Source organism: Aedes albopictus, chromosome 2, assembly GCF_035046485.1.
Source record: "Aedes albopictus strain Foshan chromosome 2, AalbF5, whole genome shotgun sequence".
Classification (NCBI taxonomy): Eukaryota; Metazoa; Arthropoda; class Insecta; order Diptera; family Culicidae; genus Aedes; species Aedes albopictus.
Window position 1 is genome coordinate 409561287 of NC_085137.1, and position 22977 is coordinate 409584263.

The following is a 22977-nucleotide window of genomic DNA, read 5'->3' on the forward strand; positions in this document are numbered from 1 at the left end:
GTTTTTAAATACAATGCCTGATACAAACCTTTTCGAACAATTCTTAAGATAATGAGCATGAATTCTAGTAGGAGTAGGCTATTGTGGGGGTAGTTCTTAGAACTTAAATTCGCGATTTTTTTTTAGTAATGTCTGAAGAATCTCAGTGAGCCATTCTAGAAAAAAACTTTAGATAAATATTCTAAGTAGAATACGTTAAGGCCCATCTATGAACTATATAGACTCTAAGGAGCAAGGAGTGGTCTGGTCAAAGTCTACGCTTTATACTAATGTCGATAATTTTGTTTGGACTAAGTCTATAACGGTGGTTGAGGCGAGGATGGCTCTGAAATGCCTAAAAATTAGTTTACGTAGTTTATGGACAGCGCCTTTAGAAAATACTGAAGAAATGCCAAGAGGAAGAGATGCCTGTGAAAAACAGAAATACCTTCCTCCGCAGTTATACATACTACTAAAAAATCCCTACAGCAACTTTGTGAAGGTTCCTGAAAAAAAATGTTGCATTTTTTTAAAGATTTACTCACTGGTTCAATTTTTTTTTTTAGAATTTTTTCAAGAACTTTTCAAGAATGTTTCCAGTTTTTTGTGCATGAATTCCTTTAAAGATTCGCCAGGGATTTTCTTAATTTTTTTCGCTATAATTCTCACACGGATTTACATGTAATTTCCTTCATGGTGCCTCGACAGATTTTCCTAAAATGATCTAAGGATTTCTACTATAAATGCCTCCAGAATCATGTGTTGGACCACTGTGAAAATTTTATTGTTAAATCTATTCTCACGGGAATTCTTTTAGTGGTTTCTGATGGATGGATTACTCCAGCCATGGATTCCTAAGAAATATTTGTAAAAAAAATCTCAGAAGCAAATTTGAATGTTTTTATTTTTTATGTTTAAGAAACTTATATTCAAAGGATCAATCGTACCATATCCATAATGCGTAACTACAGCGCATTTGTCCCCTCTGCTCCAATGCCGAGCGAGCTTGTTATGCACTACAGCAAGCGTGCACAACTTGGGAGATAAATGCGTTGTAGTTACGCGCATGATTATCTTGGAGAAATTGTTGCAGAATTTCTCCAGAGAAACATTTTGTAGAATTTCATTCAATTTTATAAGAGATTCCAGTAATTCAGAAATGCTTCACATGACAATTTAATTCAAATTCTTATAGTTTTGTCAGATAAACTCTTACGAGAATTTTCTTTAGTAATTCTAAGTAAGGATTCTTTTATAGAAAATGTTCAAGCATTACGAAACAATTCATTTGAGATTTTTTATAGTAAAAGCATTAATCCAAAAAAGAAAAAAGATGAAAGTTCATTCACAAAGGTCTTAAGTATAGTATCAGAAGAAATCCTTAGGTAAATTCTTGGGATGCACTTTGAAGAAGAGCCTTGATGATTTCCTGGATTTTGTTATGGAATTTCTCCCAAGTATTCGGAGTAGAGCTCAAAGTTTAGTTCATTCCTGTAAATCCAATACATAGATATTATATCAATGAGAGTATATTACAGGTGAGGAAGAAGAAGAGATGGCTATGTATTAGTAAGCAAAGAAAAATGTAAACACAAATAGTGACGTCACTATTTGACACGCGTTCTTATGGGAGCTCGCTTTGCTTGTAGTAGTGACATGTTTTGCACCAGACACGGATCTCACGCACACGAAGTATCTCTTCCACACCTTCATTAGACTCTCATTGATATTATATGTTATGTCAGATGATCATTTATAAAGGTGAAGAGTGCTGGCTATGCCAAAAAATTGCATGACGGAATACCAAAACCAATTCCGCGCCAAATCCGCGCGAGGGCCGAATTCTAATGGCAAATCCGCGCCAAATCCGCGAAAATCGCGAAATCCGCGAAATTCGCAAAATCCGCGCTGTTGTAACAACCCTGCATCTTGGCACACAAGAATCTCCTGCAACTAGTTTTTTTTCACATCACAACGGCTAGTGAGTTTTTCGTAGAAAAAACGCCTTACTCAAAAGTGAGTAAAGCAAAGATCTGATGTGACAGAGTAGTTAACAACTCACTTTGACAAATGCATGTTACTCACCTTTGACAGATTTAGCAAAAGTTTGAAAGTGAGTATAATTTACTCACTTGAGAGTAGTTTTCAATGAGCGTGTGGGTTTTGTCCCAACCAGTGAACATCCAACCATCGAGATAGCCCATCTAATGAGCAGCCAACGAACGAATCGGCACTGTATCTCAGTTTGATATTATTTAAATAAAGAAAAATTGAAACAAAAACTCGTGTTGATTTCGGTTTGTTAACAAAAACAAAATTAGTTATCAAGTGTTACAAGTTTGTTCTCATTCCCTGTTCTGGAGCTTGATGCTAGACAAATTTCGGAAATACAACTTGCAAACTCACCATCGGTTCATTGATTTTAAAAGCAGCGTACGAGTAAATGAAAATAATTAAACTTTGGCAGATAAAGTCCTAACTTGGTTTTCCTGCGAAACGAATTAGGCTGATACGTGCAACGCTGGAGGGATCGAAATCAAAGGTTCGGACACGCTCATTGAAAACTACTCTCAAGTGAGTAAATTATACTCACTTTCAAACTTTTGCTAAATCTGTCAAAGGTGAGTAACATGCATTTGTCAAAGTGAGTTGTTAACTACTCTGTCACATCAGATCTTTGCTTTACTCACTTTTGAGTAAGGCGTTTTTTCTACGAAAAACTCACTAGCCGTTGTGATGTGAAAAAAAACTAGTTGCAGGAGATTCTTGTGTGCCAAGATGAAACCCGACCAAAAATCTGAAATTGACGCTGAAATAGATCACGATCCGGCATCCAACAGGTGAGACTTGAAAAAAAGCCATTTGAAGACATGTAAAACTGTTGTCGCCGGCGGAGCGGCGAAGCTGAAACGCCACTTCTGGTAGGTTCATTTCCTTCGGCAACAATGCTTATTCGTAAGGGTAAAAGTAAGTTGTAGGGGGATTAGGGGCATAATGGACACCCTAAGCAAATGAGTACGTTAGACCTGTATAATGAAGAAAAACTTAACATATTATCAGTTGACTTACAACTTTAACTTGTTTCCTTCGTATTTCAATCATTTACAGCAGATAGAATGTCTTTATTGTGAAGAAATAACGAATTTTAAATCGTGTGTTTTTTAGGGCTGGCAGGAAAGGTACGGGAAGAAATGAACACCCATCGGGGCATAATGGACACCTCTGCATATTTTATGCTAATTCTTTGGTTACATCGATTAGTTAAGTAATCTGCCTGCGGAGATCAATGCCACAGATGTAATACTCCATCTTAGACGAGTTTACATAACATCAAAGTTAATTAAGTAAACATTAGGCTAAAATAATCGGATTGACTTTTTCCAAACTATCTAAAACGCCTAACAGTATGCAATGCGTGTACATCCATTCGCAATTGCCGGTGTTCATTTCGCCCCGAATCGACTACAACATTAAAATTGATATTTTAAGTAAATTCTGATCAAAAATAAAATACTTCATCCATTGCTAAATCTTCGTATACATGTAGATAAGGAAACAATTCACTTGTTTTTATGGTGGACACACTCAAACACTCGTAATACCTTATTTGCTGCTGCTTCGAAATTATAAGAATTTCACCATATGAAGAACATAATTCAATTTCAATGATATTTTGATTATTTTGGAGCAATATAAATGGTACTTTTGTAAAATAGAACCATGACTTGTTCCTTTACACTTATCCATTAAAAGTTTTAGATAAAAGTCAACGGTTTCGGCATAAACAGGGGTGTCCATTTCGCCCCGGGTGTCCATTATGCCCCTAATCCCCCTATTTAGTTTTTAATGAGTTGTAATGATCATCTGTTTTCTAGTTTCAGTCCATGACTAACAACGGTGAAGATTCGGCTGATCAAGTGCGGTAGATCCGCAATCAGCCACTTCAAATGAGGCATCTGAACAGCCAATCCAAAGCATCATCAAAGACCAAAGTAACTTTAAAGTGATTCTATAACTTTATTATAATGTTGTGTATTGTATATAATAAATACTAGTGTAGAATATAAAGTAGACAAGATTTTTGCTCAACTTAATTTTTTTTATTATATATTTAAAAATAAATAACAATTCCAAAAACCATCCCGAGAACTATTTATCTACTCACTTTCGCTAGTTTTGCAAAAAATATAAGTGAGTAAATACTACTCTCTTTCAACAAAATCAATGATTACTCTAAAGAGAGTGAATCCGCTTTATACCCCGGACAGACATGTGATACGAGTGTGATTCCTGTACAACGGTACGCAATGTCAAGAAAATTCTAACAAGACTGACTTGAACTGAGAGAATTTTCAGTATGGCACTCATTTCAAGCGCAATTGTACAGTGATTCATGTATCACATGTGTGTCATAAGTATTACTCTCTTTTGAGCTGATGCACTTTGTAATGAAGTGAGTGGAATTCTACTCACTTTAGAGTAGTTTTCAATGAGCGTGGCTCAGACGAAGTGTCTTCTTCGATTATAGCGAAGACGGCTAATAACAAGACAGACAACTGCCCTCTTGCTCCATATAACTTGGGAGCTACAAGCACACTAGCGCCACGAACGACTCCAAGGAACAACATCATCAATCAGTGTGCGTGAGATGTTACAATTTCTGTGTACAGCAAAATGGCGTTGCGGAAAGGTTCAACCGAACTGTGGTCGAAAAGGTCCGCTCCATGCTGGTCGAATCGAGCATTCCCAAGATGATGTGGCCCGAAGCAGTCCTCACCGCTGTCTACCTCATCAATCGAAGCCCGACGGCAGCCCTGCCCAAGACGGTAACCCCTGTTGAGTCCTGGTATGGGAGCAAACCGTGTTTGAAGAAACTTCGTGTGTTTGAGTGTAAAGCCTACGCCTGGATACCAGATCAGCAGCGCAAGAAGCTCAACGCGAGGAGTCGGGAAACCGTGATGGTTGGATATGCTCCAAATGGCTATCGATTGTGGGATCGTGCCGCGAGGAAGATCATCATTGCTCGTGATGTGAAGTGCGTCATTACTGGTATGGTGCCTATCAGCATTCTTATCAGTGAGGACATGGAGTGCTTCGAAATGCGCGGCACAAAAGGCATACGCAGGACTGTCAGGATGGCCTCTATGGTCAAATGGCAGCGCGCGTGGGACAGTTCCACCAAAGGAAGGTGGACCCATAGGTTGATATCGAGGGTAGATAGTTGGATTAATAGGCGCCATGGGGAAGTTACATTCCACCTGACACAGGTCCTTACAGGTCATGGTTGCTTCCGACAGTATCTACACCGTTTCGGGCATGCGGATTCTCCCGAATGCCCAGTGTGCGTGCAATGGTTTAGAGGAAACGGCGGAACACGTTTTGTTCGTGTGCCCGCGTTTTCGCACAATGCGTGACTGCATGTTTGCTACATGCGGGGAGGACACAACTCCGGACAACTTGGTCCAGAGGATGTGTAGGGATGAGTTTGGCTGGAACGCCGTTTCAACGGCTATTACCCACATCGTCTGGGAGCTACAGAGGAGGTGGCGCGTGGACTCGGAGAATGGCTAGTCCAGATGCAGTACAAGAGGTGGTCCAGGGGTTCGGAGCCGGCTTCGTAGGTCATACCGATGCCCTGCGGTCGAGATCGACCCTTACAGCGATTAAGTGGCCGCGGAGAGGAAGTCCCGGTAGCGGTGCTGTCGTGACGTCGGTCTACTGAGTTGGATTCGAGCCCGCAGTTGGAAAGGGGTCCCCGGCTAGGGTCGGGGCAGGTGGGGACCCTGCTGTCAGCAACCTTCTGGCAGGGATAGGGTGCGACTCAAAACTCTTTGCGTGCCGCACACGCTGCTACTAGACAGCACAACAAACTAGAAGGAGACGTGTACGCGCAATCGGTTGTGTGTTGCTCGCTTGCTTTGCCGCGCGCTGGAGCTCTCCTGTCTCTCACGCTTTTTCGTATGCACTCTCTCGGTGGTTGTCTCCGTGCTTTGCACTTGGCTTGATACTACGCATGATTGGAAAAATTTCGAATCAAACGACCCATCACTTGTCAACCCTTGATAAGCTTAACAACTTTGCCAAAAACATAAACTCTTAAATTAATTTATGCGGTCATTTTTTTTGTTTGGAGACAAGCACAGTCCCAAGCACCGTGCATTACTCCCTGCGCCGTAGAGCTAGTGCTGCGATTGTCTCTCGCACAATTACGAAAGCACTCTCACTCATACGTCTCTGTCTCTCGGCAAAACGGGAGACAAGGACTTGAGATTGTGTGAAGCACACGCTTTTTTTGCACCGCACGGTGCATGCCGCCAATCCCTGCCTTCTGGTGCAGCTGATAGGGCCTGAAGGGTAGTGATACCCTTGCCTTCAGCAGGTCAGATCGGGTTGCACGTGGGAATCAGTTCTTGATGTCTGCCAAGCAGTTGGGCGCGGGCGGGGTTGACCCTGCCCGCCTTCCAAGGACAAAAAAAGTGGCGAGGACCACTCGGGAAACTGGCTAAGCGCCAGCATGTTACCGTGATGGACTCTCCAGAGCGAGTCATCGATGTTCGTTGCTGCTAGGCTACGCAGCTAACCTTGAGGGTGCGATGTGCACTAGCCCCTCTCTGAAGCAATACCTTCTTGGTGGTTCCGGAGAGACGTAGGGTTTGGCGACCATAGGAATGTGTTTAGTGGGTACGAGGAGGGAGTAGTCCTGGCTTTTACGACGGCCTCAGACCTACACTACCCTAACCTTCTGTTAGGGTGTCTGTTGAACAGATTATCCCCCTATGGTTTAGAAGAAAAAAAAGAGTCCTATGAAATCTATGTACCAGCAGAGTTGAATATCGTAGTGTTCTGCTGGGAATCCGGAAGTTGATCATCGCCCGCAGCTCTGGGGAATCAATTTCTCCATTGATGAGTTTGGCAATGAATACAGCTTGCTGGATCTTTCGATGACGTTGCAGTGTTTCCAAACCAAGTAACTGACATCTCTCCGGATATGGCGGCAGGTTAACTGGATCCCGCCACGGTAAACTTCGTAACGCCATTCGGATAAAACGTTTCTGTCCTCGAAGTATCAAGCCACTCCAGTCGAAATGGGTGTTTCGTGTGAAGGAGGGCAACAACGGCAAGGAAGTACGCTACAAGGCTCGTTTGGTGGTGAAAGGATACCTGCAGCGTCAAGGCATCGACTACGAGGATACCTATGCTCCTGTTGCGAAGTTGACCACCATCCGTACTGTCCTGGCTGTCGGCGTGCATAACCGTTTCCCGTTTCACCAGATGGACGTGAAAACAGCGTTCCTTTATGGTGATCTGAAGGAGGACATTTATATGGCGGTTCCGGACGGCGTAAAAGCGAATCAAGGCATGGTTTGCAAGCTACACGTACGGACTAAAGCAGTCTCCCCGCTGCTGGAATGAGCAGCTGAATGGACAGTTGCTGAAGATGGGATTCACTCGGTCATCCCACGACTACTGCCTGTACACTAAATGCACGCCAGGGGACGAGCTGATCATCGTTATATACGTGGACGACCTGTTGATCGCTGGAAGGAAGCTGACTTCAATCGTGAGGCTCAAGAAGGAACTTTCTGCCGTATTCAAGATGACCGACTGCGGCGAGGCGAACTACTTCCTGGGCATGAAGCTGATGTACAATCGTGAGGAAGGAACCCTTCGACTTTCACAAGAGGCCCAAGTAACGAAGATCCTGCAGCGATTCGATATGGTGAACTGCAATTCTTGCAAAACCCCGATGGAGAAAGGACTCCAACTGAAGCGTGACGGACCATCGACGAAGGAACCGTATAGGGAGCTTCTGACAGTGGCGTCTCGTAACCTCACTTTTTACCTGTTCAACGACCCTAAAAGTGGCATTTGCGGAGAATTCAGGATCAAAATCAAATTAAAAATGGACGGAAACGGCTATTATCGTCATTTTCTACTAATTACAAGCCAATTTATTGTGAGAAATCAAGAATTTGCATTCGTTGAACAGGTAGATTTGAGGTTAGGAAATCGCCACTGGGGTAGTATGATGTACACCATGTTGTGTGTGCGTCCGGATATTTGCTACCCTGTGAGCTACATGGGACGTTTCAAGCAGAATCCAGCCGATCATCACTGGCAAACGTTGAAGCGGATCGTACGATACCTGCAAGGGGCGCAGGGGCTCTGTTTGGAATACAGACGGGAAGAAGCTGCAGAGCCGCTGGTGGGATTTGCCGACGCAGACTGGGCAGCGGATACCGAGGACCGAAAATCCGTTAGTGGCTACTTATTCAAGGTATTCGGAGCAACCGTGTCATGGTCGAGCAAGAAGCAGACGACGGTGGCAACATCTTCAAGCGAAGCTGAATACGTTGCCTTAAGCGCAGCAGCATCCGAAGCGATTTGGCTGACAGGCATCCTGGAAGACCTGAAGATAACGGTGAAGGGATCTGTGTCATTTGGCATAAAGTCATTTGGCATAACAGTCATTTGGCATAATGGACCCTTGGCATAATAAAGAAGGGTGCATTTCGATTATGCCAAATGTCCATTATGCCAAATGACCGTTATGCCAAATGGCTTTATGCCAAGTGACCTTATGCCAAACGACCTTATGCCAAATGACTTTATGCCAAATGTCCCGCTCCCACGGTGAAGCCCGTCATTATCTACGAGGACAACCGTGGCTGCATCGGTATGGCCAAGAATCGTGAGACGAAACGCAGCAAGCATATTGATGTCAAGCATCATTTTCTACGTGACCACGTGGAAGCAGGACGACTCCAAATCGAGCCGGTGAGCTCTCAGGACCAACTTGCGGATATGCTCACTAAGGCGTTGGATACTTCCCGTTTCCGGGATCTTCGACGTTCCCTTGGACTAAACGATTGAGAGGGGGTGAAGACGAAGCAACCCGGCGCAACCGTTTGCGTCAACAAGGCAACCGCCTTAGGCTTCCCTAGCTACCGTTAGTTACTAAGATTGTTATTTTTTCCTAACAATTAGTCTGAAACTGTTCTTCAAATAAACTAGACGTAATATTCGAAGCTCTGCCTACCTTCACTTATAAAAATAGAAAATTCAAAAAACTTTCGAATAAGGGTCAAAAAACTGCGATAAGTTTGACCATTTTTAAGTTATAGTCAGTTTAGGCAATACTAATCAAAAACATGGGAAGTTCAATAACTACGTAACGGTTGAGATTCGACCATTTGCGTAGAACAATTTTTTTCACCATTTATGGTCCTCTGCCACCCTTTCAAAAGTTTGCACTCGCGAAACAAACAACCTGTATCACACAATCACACATGCCCTTCGGCTTTGCGGATGACATTGATCAAATCGGCATCCCTCGTAGGGCCATGCTTCTCTGAAAATATATATTCAATGGATATTATTGGTACTTATCTCGACAAAGACGAAGTACATGATTGCGGATAGAGACAGAGGTAGGCCTAGTGCTGAGCATTGGCGTAATTAGTTTCATCTCTTATCTTACTCTCCTAAGCACAACAAGAAAAAGCAATAGAAGGATGGAAGAGGAGGGGGTACCAGTCTCCTTGAAAGGAGAACGCACTGAGTGAACACGGTTGAAGAAGACCTGGGAACACTACATATTCAAAGAAACTGGAGGAACATCTCCCAAGATCGACGTAGATGGTGCACTACTATACGCTCAGCGCTGAAGTAAAGTTATTTTGTAGCCAAAAAGCCAGCAAAGTAAGGTAGGTACCTATCTCGTCTTTACAATAAAATTTTGATTTCTTTTCAGGAACAGCTGAGAGGAAATATCGTTCTCATCGCAGTTGGGGTGTTCCCATCCTGTCACTACGAAATACCTCTTAGGACTTTTCTTCCCATAAATTGTGCTGAGACACGATCAGTAACCTTTTGGATGATATCCAGTTGTTCCAGCGTCAGCGTCTGGCTCCTGTCCAGCTTTTTACTGACACGAGTTTTTTCTGAGGAGTCTCAATAAACCCACGAGTTCGCCTAGAACAGGACAAGAAGGGACTCTGTGATCAAAATCAATAGTTTCAGCATTCAAGCACGAAACAATGGTAGTTTTATTCTACTGCTTACTATGTACGAATGAGAGATATTTTAAATTTTAATAACGTAAAGTACGACTTCTCCGAGAAAACTTACCTCCACTCTCAAACTCACCTCCCAGCTTAGTTCTACAGTTTAAAAGTCTCCGTTTGCGCCGTGGTTCCATCGTAGACGATCGTATTGTCGAACGGCTTGTACTGCTTGGTGATCAGCTTGATCAGCTCGTGAGCAATACATCCACCGAAAAAGGCCGAAATGCTGTGGATCTCCGCACCTCCATAGCGGCAGATTTCATGCGCCAGATCGTCGCTAATCGGGGTGCTGATGCCCCAGTCGTTGATCATCCGGCTGGCAATGCTCTTGATCCGCGAGGTGTCTCCCTCGACCTGGCACTCTCCGGGCAGATATCCGTGCTCGGCCTGGAACTTGTCCACCGCCCGCAGCGTCAAGTAATGGGCCATCAACGAGCTCGGGGACTCCAACGCAGCGGAAATCTGCGACGCCTTGTAAGCCTTATCGTACTCATCGGCGATCTTCGTTCCGCGCACGATGGCCACATTGGCCGCTTCGCGGCAAAACAGCCTGACATCCTTTTCCGTTATGAAATCGTTCGGTTTGTTCAACTCCTTGAGCAGCTGACGTGCTCGGCGGTAGACGATTTCCGCATCGTGAGCGGCTTGCGCTCGGTACACGTTCTGCAGGTTGATGTAGGAGCTCGTGTCGGCGGTCATATCCGGCAGGACACCCGGCAGCGGCAGTAGGCCGTGACCTTCGTTTTCGACAAAATCCCGCAGCGCCCGAGCCAGTATCCAGAAGGCGTTGCTCTAGAAGAGATAGATGCAGTTAGTATTTCATTGACGGATGCTTCATACCGTTATCGACGGATTCATATTATTTGAACTTACCTCTTTCCTAACATTCAAACAGCAATCGTCCGCCAATATTTCGCTGATCGACGATCCCGGCTTCCCACCGCCGAAGCTCGAATTGACCGCCTTGATCGCTTCCTCGAAATTCTCCTCATCAGCGGTCATCTTGCTACGAATCAGCTCCCTCAGATCGGACTTCTCCCGGTAGTTCGCCGGATACCGTCCGCCGTGACTCGCGACCCACTCCTGCAGGCACTTGTACATCACCACCAGCCAGGGAACCTTCGAGGTGATCTCCGTGTCGGCCATGTGCTTTTTCAGCGCCTCGAAGGGATGTTCCAGCCGGAGGTCACTCTGCCGGCTGTCCGGATGGGATTCCACGACGCAGTGCTCCTTGACCTGCAGCCGCGCCACACCGTAAAATCCCACCGAACGGCAAACCACCAACGGAATGTGCTGGTCCCACAGCAAATTGGACAGCCGAGCCACGGTTCGCTCGTTCACCCCTGTGGCCACCACAACGTCAAAGTTCCGGAAGAAATCCACCTGCGAGTCCATCAGCTGATCCACATTTTCCTCCAGGTAATCTCCATTGACGTCCGGATTAAGCTCCTGTAGCAACTGCATGCAGCTCTTGGCTCTCGATTGCCCCAGGCTGGCCGAATCCAGGAAGAAGTTACATCCGATGTCCTCCTCGGTGACGATTCCATTGTCCACAATGGTGAAACCTCCGACGCCGGGTAGGACCACCCCCTTCAGGATCTCCGTTCCCAGGGCCGTGGCATTTATCAAACAAATCTGTGCGTTCTCCAGTAGGGTTTGACCGTGCTCACCCCACAACCTGGCGGTTTATAGACAGATCAAGGAGGAATTCCTGTTTATTGATACTGCAGGAAAATTTTGTTGCTGACTTACCTAATCTGACGATCGTATTTTCGGCTCTTATCCGAAAGTTCCGGCGATTTGGGGGCAGGCGATGACATTCCCGTAACAACTTTATTTGGTTTCTTCGATAATGGAGTTAATCACAGCTTGAATTTAATAAATTTCTACACAATTTTCGTTCAATTTGCGAAAGAATCTCTCGGATCCGAATTTACGAAGCCGGTTTGTTTTTTTTTAGTATTTTTGACAGCCGTCCAGAAGAAGATGGATTTTGGTGCTACAACCGGTACTGGTTCGACATTTGTGCCCAAAAAAATCATCCCATGTGCACGGTCGTTCTAAATCTACTAAAAAATGAGTCAAATTTGAATCACTTTGGTAGAAAGCTGAGTAAGGCGGACTCAACCCCTTTTTGTTTTCAAGCAAATCTTGAAACACGTATCATGTGTTAAATTGTTTTGGTCACATCTGCCATTTGGGTTTCTCTTTTTTCAGGATTTTACTCTCTGCGCTCTCTCAAAGAGGTAAACCATGTTCATGCTTGACTCTGTACACATGACTTTAACAAAGTTTGTTTACATTCGAGGATATCAGATGTTTCCTGCAGTTCTGTATCGCATTCACGATTTACACAACTTCAGTACCGACTTGTTTTGTTAGAATGTGCGGACGTGGCCGTGGGTTGCATTGCGGTGCTCCGTGAAAGGTTGCCGTCGGAAAGGTCACGTTAGTGTTTTGTTTCTCGGCGGATGTGTCTCTAATCGAAATGAGAGATGGAAAATGTTTTGATCATAGAGATACAATTTGTTTAAAATAAAGAAATTAAAGTCGAAAATATATATTTTTTTTAAATTCCAGCATATAACAATAGGTGAATTTGACTGAAGCTAACGATCACTCTTTTCTCTGGTGGCAGAAATGAGAATCTTATGAATAGGCTGGCCAGATTTGTCCCACGGGACACATGCTGGAAACTCAACCAAAAATAAATCAGCGTCCGAGCGAAAACAGAATTGGGTGTTAAAATCATGCTATTTCAGGCGGAGAGAACGAATCAATCAGGTAAAAACATAAACAATGTTCCAGTGGCGAGTATTTGAAAATTAAGTTGTCCCGTTAAATACGGGACGGATGGTCAGCCTACTTATGAAAAACGTGACTCCGCCAAAATTTGCCATGGCGCAGCATAGGCAAAGTGCACTTTTTTCACTTTTTCATATCGAATTCCGCATCGTAGAGAAACAAACCAGCACTTTTTGGAAAGAAAATTTAATTTTCTTTCAGTTGCGCTTAGATCCGGTAGGTACTTACGAACATTTTATGTGATAAGTTTGAGGAGCTCTTGCTATGCCTCCGGCGGGTGATCATCCGGATTTTTTGTTAGCTGGCCAATCCGGTGTCTGTCGGCGTGGGCATCAAGAATGATGATAATGGAAGCCATTACAAATGGAAAATAGCAACTACCAAGGCAAAATATTAGTTAATTTTGATGACAAAAAATTGCATTTTGATGTAAACAAACGATTTTCTCCTCATCTCACCTAGCGCCTCTACAATTGGGGGTCGTTCGAATTCTTCTATACTTCCTAGTCGATCACACAGGTTGAACATAGCCTCAATCTGCATTGTTTGCCTCCTGATTTAGGCTCGGATTTGGCTCCCGCTGAGAGAGTAAATTGAGTCAGTCCGCGAGACCCATAGGAGCATGATCTCGAGCATGATTAATGGATTACTAAAATAACTAAAACGACCTCGGTAAGGTAATCTGACCTGTGTCTTTCAGGGTTGACCTACATTTGTATTCCTTTCATCGCACTCTACATAAATACCCAGCCCGCCATATCTCTTGGATTTGCAGTAGGACATCTGGTTTACCACTTATTTTAACATTTTATTGACTTTCAATTAATGTTTCAACTTATTCACTTTTTTCTCTTTCCTTTCCTTTGCATCAAAAAAGTCTCGAACATCAACAAAACAAAGCATGGAAAAAGCTAAACCTGAATAAATTTTAATCATTTAATAATTTATGCACGGTAAAATAAATTGTTGGAAAAGTGATTGAACCATTAAGAACCACGTACAGTAGATGTTCGATAACTGCAACATGTTTACGTTTTAGTTAGCGAACAAAATTCGATAACTGCAACGTCAGATAGCCGTCAACAACTCATCAATTGACGTTAAATGAACGAAAAATTCATTCGATTGTTCATTTGGGCTAACATGGCGCACCATTTTGACGGATAGCGGTGCGATAACTGCAAATTTGTTGCACCCCGGACTTGCAGTTTAAAAGCATTGCAGTTAAACCGTTTGCACCGACCGAACGTCTACTGTACACACCAAATTTCGATTTTTTCGTCCAGCAAAATGAATTGCGGGAACGCCATCAGCAAATTGTAGTGTGCCGAAAATTCAGTAATGATAGCTGAAGATTCATCAAAAGTAAGAAATTGCTGAGCATCAGCAAGAGAGTTGTCAAACACATTTTCCTAAACACATTTTGTGCGCTCCTGCCCGAGACACTGGAGCGAGCAGAAGGACGTGAAAATTCATCCGGAAAATGTAAATTTTTATCGTGGCTTACATTAAAATGGAATGCGCTACTTCTATAATGAGCGTTTACTATCTCTGGATACCGAAAATTAACTTCAAACGAACATTTCTATCAATTTTTGTTTCGTCTGAAAAGAAAAAAAAAACATTTCGGCCAGACTCGAGCTCGGACAAAATTGCTGAACGATCAGCAAAACAAGCTGTCAAACCGCATTACCAAAAAATCAGCAATAAATATTTTGCTGGATGGATGCAGGTTTTACAGCATGTCAAAAACCAGCAAAATTTTGCTGGTTTCCAGCGAAATAAAAATAGTGTGTAAGAAAAATATTATATTACATTGTTACATAAACATCGGATGTAAATGTATATGTAGTATTGCTGGTTGCTTTCAAAGATGGATTTTTGATGCATTTCAGCTATCACACTATTTCTGTGCTCGGGCACGGTTGCCGACATCATTTTCATAAATTTAACATTTCAAAAACTTTTTACACTAGAAGAAACGCACACACCTGCATGACTGGCCACACGGCACCAATTTTCGCGAGGAAAACAGAGAGAGAATTGAATCGGAGAGTTGTCAGATGCCTGAGAATCAAAACAAAACCGAGAAAGAATCCGACGAAACACACACCACGTGCTAATCTGTGACATTTCTCGATGTAAAAATGCTGTCAGACAGCATGGTTGCACTTATCGTCACACTTTTTAACCGTCACACTTTCATACTGTGCAGTTCGATTTGGTGGGAACAGTGCAATAGCTACAAAGTGCAAAGCTTTCTGTGAACCATTCCATTACAATACACTTTATTGTAGCTGGTTCACTGTATGGTGCAGGAATGGTTTTCGCCAAACACCTTATGGTTAGTTTTTATCTGGGAACTTCGAGCACAGACAAATTGACGCATCATTTGGAACAAAATGCGATTAAAATCATCGTCACGAAAACATAATCGCCCAACGCTAATTAAGCTGTGGTTCGCAAATCCACTGAGAAGATGGCGGTAGTGAGCAAACGTCAAACAGGAGCAAAAACGATGCGAACGCCATGAGCGATCGATTTACGAACTACGGAATATTTGAATAATCCGTTAAAAAGGGAAACGATGGTAGGTGAGTAGAGTAAGACGTCTGTTTGTCTGTGCTTCGAGGTCAAATTAATAAGCCATTTTACGAACCGACAACAATGTTGATAATGATATTGATTTTCACAAGGTAGTAAATGACACTATCTCCTGTCAAATTTCATTCATAGAATTGGCTCTTAAAATCTTAAAATATGGACTTTCAAAAAAATGAATCTCAACAACAAAATTCTTTTTCCGGGCACAAAGACTCATCGGGCACATACTGTCCAATACCACCACCTGCTTCGGCCGGCAGTCGGATCGGAGCGTTCGTTTCGTACGAAGGTACGCTTCGGGTACGCTTTTCTGTTTACTGCGGCGACGTTGCGTGTACGGGTACGGCACGACTTTTGACGTTCGTTCGATTCGGCTTTTCGCTCATTCAAATCCGATCGTCGGTCGAGTAAACACCGTTGTTCGAAGCGTGCGCGCGTCTACTAGTGTGTTCTGTTCTCTGATCAACAACAAAAACGCTGTTTCGGGCGGTTTTCGAGTGCAAAGCTTGCTGCTGGCAGTTTTCAAGGATACTGATTGACGGCTTGTGAGTGAATTTTGATCTGTGCGTTGTTTTCCGTTCTTGTGGTGGTGAATAAAAGTGACCTTGATTGATGGATGCGATCGCTGGTAGTAGGAAGCATTCGATTGTAAGTATTTTTGCGGATTTTCATTGGTGATTGATAAGGTTGTAACGGACTTTTTTTCGAGGGTGACCTAAAAGAACAAGAACAATAACAAAACGCGGAAGAATGAGGTTAGACCGGGTCGTCGGTGAGTGGTGGCATTGCATGACGATGATGGTGATGATCGTGATGATGGACTGTTAAAGGTCTCGATCGAAGTGTGCAACAGAAAGAGGGAAGAAATCGTTCGTTCCAAAAAGAAGCATGTTCAAAGAAAACGTTGAAACTGTGTAAATATTGAAGGATTCCAGACGATCGAGGAGAAGAAACGTTGGAAGATTTGAAAAATGAGGGAGAATAAATTTTAAATGAAGTGCCACGTAAAAGGATGCCACCGAAAAGCGAAGTGAAAGGCTGACCGACGGAATTTCGTGCCGGTCTTTGGATGATAACGCGTTGAGCATTCCCGGTCTCCCACGGCAACCAACCAGAAACAGGACTCGTTTTTCTCGCGATTGAGTTTGCGTTGCGTCGCGGCGGTCGGTGGATCCCTTGCGCGAAGAAGAGAATTTGCAATAAAGAAAAAATAATTCCGGTTTTCTCAACTCTTGTTCCTTGTTGTGCTCTTTTTTTGTCGGTCCTTCGTCGTCTGTGCGCCGCGCTCTCCCCCCATCGCTTGGCTGCTGCACCGGGTCGTCGTCTCATCGTCCGTCGTTGTCGTTGGTGATGGTATCCAAGATCAACAGTAACAACACCAACAGCAGCAGCAACAGCGGCGGCAACGGCCCTCTAGAAGCCGGTGGCAGTGGCGGTGGCCAAGTCGACGTCGTCGAAAATAGTAATGCAAATAACCCGGCCGGGGCCGGAGCTGCTGTTGCCATTACAACCGCCGCAAGAAGAAATCCCGCAATTCTGCTGGCGCTGGATTCTGTGCATCGGTCGCTGTTGCTGAAGAATTTGCAGTTCGATCAAGGTGAGTGTGGACTTTTGCTTGAAATTTACTCCTTTTTGAGCGGTATATAAGATGGAATCATAAGGGGTAAGCGGGTAGAGTCAACGCTTCATACGTGTAATTTATTTGGTGTCTCCTCCTTTTTGCTCGGTATGTCATTATCGTTGGCAATTCACACAGATTGTCTTCGCTTTTACTCAGGTTTTAATGTTCCTATTAATTTTTACGATCAGTATAGTGTCGTCTTCTGATCGTTGTGACCGGCCATAATTTGCGATGACCACCTCAGTCTTATGTGCGAGTAGGTACAGTTAAAATTCGAGGATTTTTGCCACGATTCCAGTTTTGGCTTACGTCTTAGCTCAAACGTTTATTCGGGCAACATGAGCTTAGCTGTCGTTTTTTTTTTGTTTTAGGGTTGAAGGGGTCAAATTACATGTTGATCGGTAGCTCCGTGCGTGTGATGGGAAGCGAAATAAAATAAGTAGTTTTTTTCGCCGTAAAATTTGATTTCGCACCTGGAGATTTGAAAAAAAATATTTTGTCGTCATAATGTTGAGACATTAGGAAGTTTGGGATACAACATTTTTAGTAAATGTCTGGCTTTCTGTTCGATATGCTACAAAAATATTCAAACATCGTTCAATTTTGTTTAAAAAACTTTATTTTGACCATCATTTTTTACGAGTACATATTGGTAATCCTGTTTTCTATTTGTTAAAAAGTTCGGTAAGTTCCTATATATTAAGTAACTGGCGGAGATACTGACCACTATACTATCGAGGAAATAAATCATGGATTTAAGGATAGACTTGTTAGAATCCCAAAATGGCCGCCACAATGGCCGACTTTGGAACCTACTCACGATTTTGAGCGCACAAATCTCTTCGTAAACAAAACCAGCGCAACTGATCTTTTTATTTCAAGCTTATTACAAGTGAGCAAGAGCAGAATAATCAAATCCACTGTTATTTGAAGCTTGCTTCTTGAGATTTGTGCTTTTGAAGTTCTGATGCATTTTTGAAGCGGGATTTCAAGACGTTTGTCCTTAATGGTGATGTAAAACTGATAGAGAGATCCCAAATTTTGGATCAATTGCATCGTCGATGGTGCTCTAGAGCAACTATGGGAAATAAGAGGGACAACAAACAATGATCATCGATTTCGTCTATCCCCTGTTCTGGGGGGAAAGTTAGAAGGAACCTCTGAAGGTTATCACTTGCTTTGGTAAAACTCAGAACGAATTCCTCAAAAAACTCCAGTACCTGGTAGAGTTTCTGATCAAATCTCCATAAAAACTCCAGGATGAATTAAGGAAGCGGCATTAGGGATAATTCCAAAAGAAACTCTTGAATATATTTCATAAGGAAGCTTCTGGAGATATCCCAGGGTCAGGAACTTTTTAAGGTATCCACTCCAAAACTTCCCTAGAAATAATTAAGCAGAGTCGTACGAGATTATCTAGAGGAGGAAATCCACGTTTCCTTAAGAGGTATGATAACTTTTCATAATAACCCATCTGGACATAGCGTGTAACATAGAAAAATCTCAGGGAATTTTGTAAAAGTATCCTATTTCCCAAGGGAATGCACGAAGACATCTATGGCGGAGTCTCAGAAGAAACTCATGGAGGAATTCTGGGTAAAACTTCTAATATATTTAGCAATCCGAAAGAAAATCCTGGAGAATCCCTGCAGAAATTTTCGTAAAAACTCAAGGAAGAGTTTTTTTTTTAATTCTCGTGAAGGAATTTCCAGAAATTACCTGGACAAATTCTAGAAGCAAATCCCTGATGAATTTTAGAGGTAGCGAAAATTTTACGAGTTTTTCTAAAGGAATCTCAGGAACGTGCTTGGAGAAATCTCAGAAAGGACTCCTCGGAGGCAGTCCTGAATAACTGTAGGAATTATAAGAGATTATATAGAATAATGCTATGAGATAACCTAAAGGAATCTTGAAAAGAAGGCTTACAGGATTCAAAAATAAAGAAATTCCCATAGAAACTATTGATGTGATTTGAGACAAAACCAATGGGAAGGAACCTTTGATGGAATCTCCAAAGATATTCCTTGATGAATCCCGAATAAAGCATCTCATCACATTGCATGCGATATTGAAGTATCTAGAACTAAATTTCTCGAGAAATCGCTGCAAAACTGCTTTTTAATGTATTCTAAGAGATAACCAAGCAAAATCCCACGAAATTAAAGTCCACGAAGGTTCTTGGATGAATTCAGGATGGAACCTCTTCAGTAACTTAAAAGTATCTTATGGAGGGATCCCTTAAAATAACTTAAAAGAATCAATTGAAGTTCCTAAACATATCTCAGATGAAACACTTACAGAAGTCCCAGTATGTAGAAGAATTCACGGGGAATCCTGAGAAGAATACATGGAAGAAGGTATTGCAGAATCCACGAGATGAAGTGGAAGATTCCAAATCTTGTTCCAAATCTACCAAAGGTTGACACGCAGGTGAATTTGTTTGTTCTGGCTACGGTCTCGAAGTTCATCGCATAAGGCTTTCGATCACTAATCCGAAGACGGCGGGTTTGATCGTCGGCCTAAGACTTTCTCGACTTCCTGGGCATAATCTATCACTGAGCTCGCTGCACAATGTTCAAATTCATGCAAACGCAGACAAATTCATGCAAACGCAGCACTTCAATATTCAATCAATAACTTCTAACATATTACATATTGAAAGAACACTAAGAGAACGCGAGAGGCGGGAACGCAAAGTCAAAAGAAGGCAAATAGAAAGAAGAAGATACGCGACCCTTGTTGGTCAGTACTAGGATTGAAGTAATGAATTCCATCAGCAAATAGTTTATAGCATCAGAATCGCAGTATTTGCTCGACCTTGATCAATCCTTCCATCCTTTTAATATAATTTTCAACCCTTTATAAGGTTGAAAAAACCAGGCACGAAATTAATTCATACTACATTGGATTATAACAGTGTGTCTATTACTTGAAAAAAGCTGGGAAACTGGGAATCCTCATCAGGGAATATCTTAACACCCAGGTTAATTTTGATCCGATAAAAAACATTGGGTCGTATGAAGAAAGTGTGGCGAACTTTACTACAGGATGGCAACGTAGAAATGATACACTCGAAAACTGAAGCAAAATTCAAACAGGATTTAATTTTTCTGCAAATTCACTTTTAATAACACAACAAAGTATTAAACTTACAAAGTGTTTAGTTCAATTAGAATCATTCCCCTTTGTTTTGAGTTACGGCCCGCAGACGCTTCTCGAAGTTATTATAAGTCGCACCTCTTCGTCCGGCATTTCAGCCCAAAGTTTTACCAAACGGTTTTTGAAGGTATCCAAAACCAAGTTCTTCGCGTCGCCCAGGTTCCCTAGCATGTATTCCCGTGTACAAAACTCCAGTGGGTTCAAATCGGGAGACGAAACCAGTTATTCCGATGAGCTGAAGAAGCACGATAAATGTTGCTTGCATCACTGTTCAACAACCACTGCCTTATGCGTCGGTACTGAGTCCTGCTGGAAACAAAAACTTTCATTTCCAAACAGTTTCTTGGCACTGAGGAATAGGTAATCTTTGATGACGTGTTGTAAAAAGTACTCTTTGTTGATTTTTATGCCCCTGTCGATGAACAACAATGGTAATTGGCCTTTTGTTGATATGGCGCCCCAAACCATCACCGCTGCAGCACTTCGATATCGTTGAACCTCTCGTTTGTCGGCAGGAATTTCACGAAGACTTGCTTTATACACACGATCATTTTGTTTATTCAGAGACGCTTCCAAAGTAAAAATAAAAATCGTCCGAAAAAAAATGTTGTGAGCAGCGTGCGTCTTGCGCAGAACGCGAGATCTGGCAAAACTGTCGGAAATATTCTTCAGAGTCAATCCATGAATCCTTTGTTTCTTAAAAGCTCCATGTCTAAGATCCCGTTTCCCCAAGCACACTTGTTTTCAATACAAAATCATGAATGGCAACGTATGGCTCCCAAACGAGTGTATCACTTTCACGTTGCCACCCTGTACTTGTAGATTTGCTCAGAAGTAGAATCAAAAGAGTTTACTACATTGTTGGCATGAATTAAAACGTTTTCGAATATGTCTCGCGTTACATTTGAAAAGGGCCTATCCCTAAAATGTAAACAAATCGATTTTGATACCTTTCCATAGCATCCCCCAACAGTAACATACTGTACAAACATCACCCGCCTAACCGTTAATCTTATCAGAATAAACCCCACCTTCAAAACGGCCGATCATTGCTTTTTTTTCACAATCATTCATAAGCCCGTGCTCCAAATGGGCCAGTAACGGTAAAATTTTGTTTTCATTTGTTGGTCCTCTCGTTTAAAGGGCCGACAACCGAAAATTTTCGGAGCGGCTCTCGGCCCGAGCGCCGAGAGCGAGAATTCTCTCTCTCAAAAACGGCCAAGCCTTGATACGATGTCAACAACGGACTCACTCGGGGGACCAACCCACGCTAAGAAAATTTTAGAAAGACTCACAATAAGGCGTACACCGGGTGAAAATTTTCAAAATAGCTTAACATGTTTATCTATAATTTTTCATACTTTTTTGATAACTTTTAATGCAAAATTGATTATTGAAGCATAGATACATCTATTCTTGTGTAATTAAAACGAAAAGCATGTTGAAAAATCCGAAATCTGTGAAATACGAATAGGAAATGTGATGGAAAATGTTTGCATCGATTTTTCTCAATGTTTACGTTCTGGGGATAGGCCCTTTTCAAATGTAACGCGAGATGTAGTGTTCACTTGTTTCGAATATGCCAACTAACATTTATTGTGAATGTAAACGTCAACAAAGCGTCCTCAACGCTGCTTGATGCTGAGTTACTGTGTTGTATATATGGACGGAAGCTTCTATGCAAGCCCTATACCAATGAATCTGGCGAACTTAATCCACATGTATATGCTGTGCGAGCAGCACGAAGTCATAGCTCTTTTCTCGGCTTCTATGTAACCACTAACTGAATAACATCTTGAGAAGGCGCTTTTTCAGCCTTTTTGCAGTTGTTAAATAATAGTTATACGGCATCTCCAAATTAATCGATTAAATTTAATTAGGTTATGGATACCGTGACGCAATACATGTGAAACTGGAATCCTCGCTTTTAAAATTGATTAATTAAAGTACTTGCCGCTACTTGGAATCGAACTCCCGATCTCCGTATCCACTGGTCTCGAGGATGCCCTCGCTGCCACACTGCTATATATAAATAGCACAGAAAATAGACCGTTCTGTTTTACTCCAGACAAGGCTTCATAATTGTGCTACAAGAAACCTTACCCAGCTTCATCTTGCTGCAAAAGCTTGTGAAACGTCAAACGCAAAAATGTTGAACAAGCTGTGTGGTTGCGCCAACAGGTTCTTCGTCACAACTTCTAGCTGAAAGAGTGTTCTTTAAACAGCTACAAAGCGCTGCTGTTGTGTGTATTTGGCAACATTACAATACTTACTGTATAAAATCAGCTGTTGTATCGGCTGGGACAATAAAAGCAACCTAAATAATTTCACAGCACAGAGATGGATAGCTGTAAAGCATTTGTGTTATAGCTACCCGAATAAAAAATACAGTAGAAAAACCGAACGTTGTATTGTAACAGTACTCAGGGTGGCCAGCGAACCGGGAAAACCGGGAGAACCGGGAAAAAGCCGGGAATTCGGAATCACCGGGAAAAAACCGGGAAATATTCGGGAATTCAGATTGCCACCGGGAAAATTTTGCATTTCCAGGAATAATTCCATACTGCTCTATTATTTCTAATTATTAATCACTTTTTTATCATCCATGAAAATAATCTGTAATGCCAAGCATGTTGCTGGTTTAACAGAAGTTGCAATATTTCGATATATTTTATTGAAAATACGACTTGCGTTATATTTAGATGTTGAGAATTTTAAAATCATAATATCGGTTGCTGAAGT

At 42.4% G+C, this 22977-nt stretch overlaps 2 protein-coding genes across 2 annotated transcripts in view; one reads left to right on the plus strand and one right to left on the minus strand.

The window, feature by feature from the left end:
* Positions 1–10004: 10004 nt before the first annotated feature.
* On the minus strand, positions 10005–12007 carry LOC134287326 (nedd8-activating enzyme E1 regulatory subunit). Its single transcript, XM_062848969.1, has 3 exons — positions 11799–12007; positions 10920–11724; positions 10005–10838 (listed from the first exon to the last, which is right to left on the minus strand). The coding sequence occupies exons 1-3, from the start codon at positions 11864–11866 to the stop codon at positions 10143–10145; spliced, it is 1569 nt and encodes a 522-aa protein (XP_062704953.1). The 5' UTR covers positions 11867–12007; the 3' UTR covers positions 10005–10142.
* A 3754-nt stretch (positions 12008–15761) lies between these two features.
* The window catches only part of LOC109417983 (uncharacterized), a 515951-nt gene continuing 508735 nt past the window's right edge, over positions 15762–22977 (plus strand). Inside the window, exons 1-2 of the mRNA XM_062853432.1 lie at positions 15762–16103; positions 16818–17052. Coding sequence (XP_062709416.1) covers positions 16068–16103; positions 16818–17052 — 271 coding nt within the window. The 5' untranslated portion in view covers positions 15762–16067. The remainder of the gene's footprint in view (positions 16104–16817; positions 17053–22977) is intronic.

Bases quoted from the DNA above. Each gene is read 5' to 3' on its own strand.
- LOC134287326 (XM_062848969.1), bottom strand. From the start codon at position 11,866: ATGTCATCGCCTGCCCCCAAATCGCCGGAACTTTCGGATAAGAGCCGA. The intron at 11,725-11,798 runs GTAAGTCAGCAA...ATAAACCGCCAG, and splicing joins AAATACGATCGTCAGATTAG to GTTGTGGGGTGAGCACGGTC. The intron at 10,839-10,919 runs GTAAGTTCAAAT...TATCTCTTCTAG, and splicing joins GTTTGAATGTTAGGAAAGAG to AGCAACGCCTTCTGGATACT.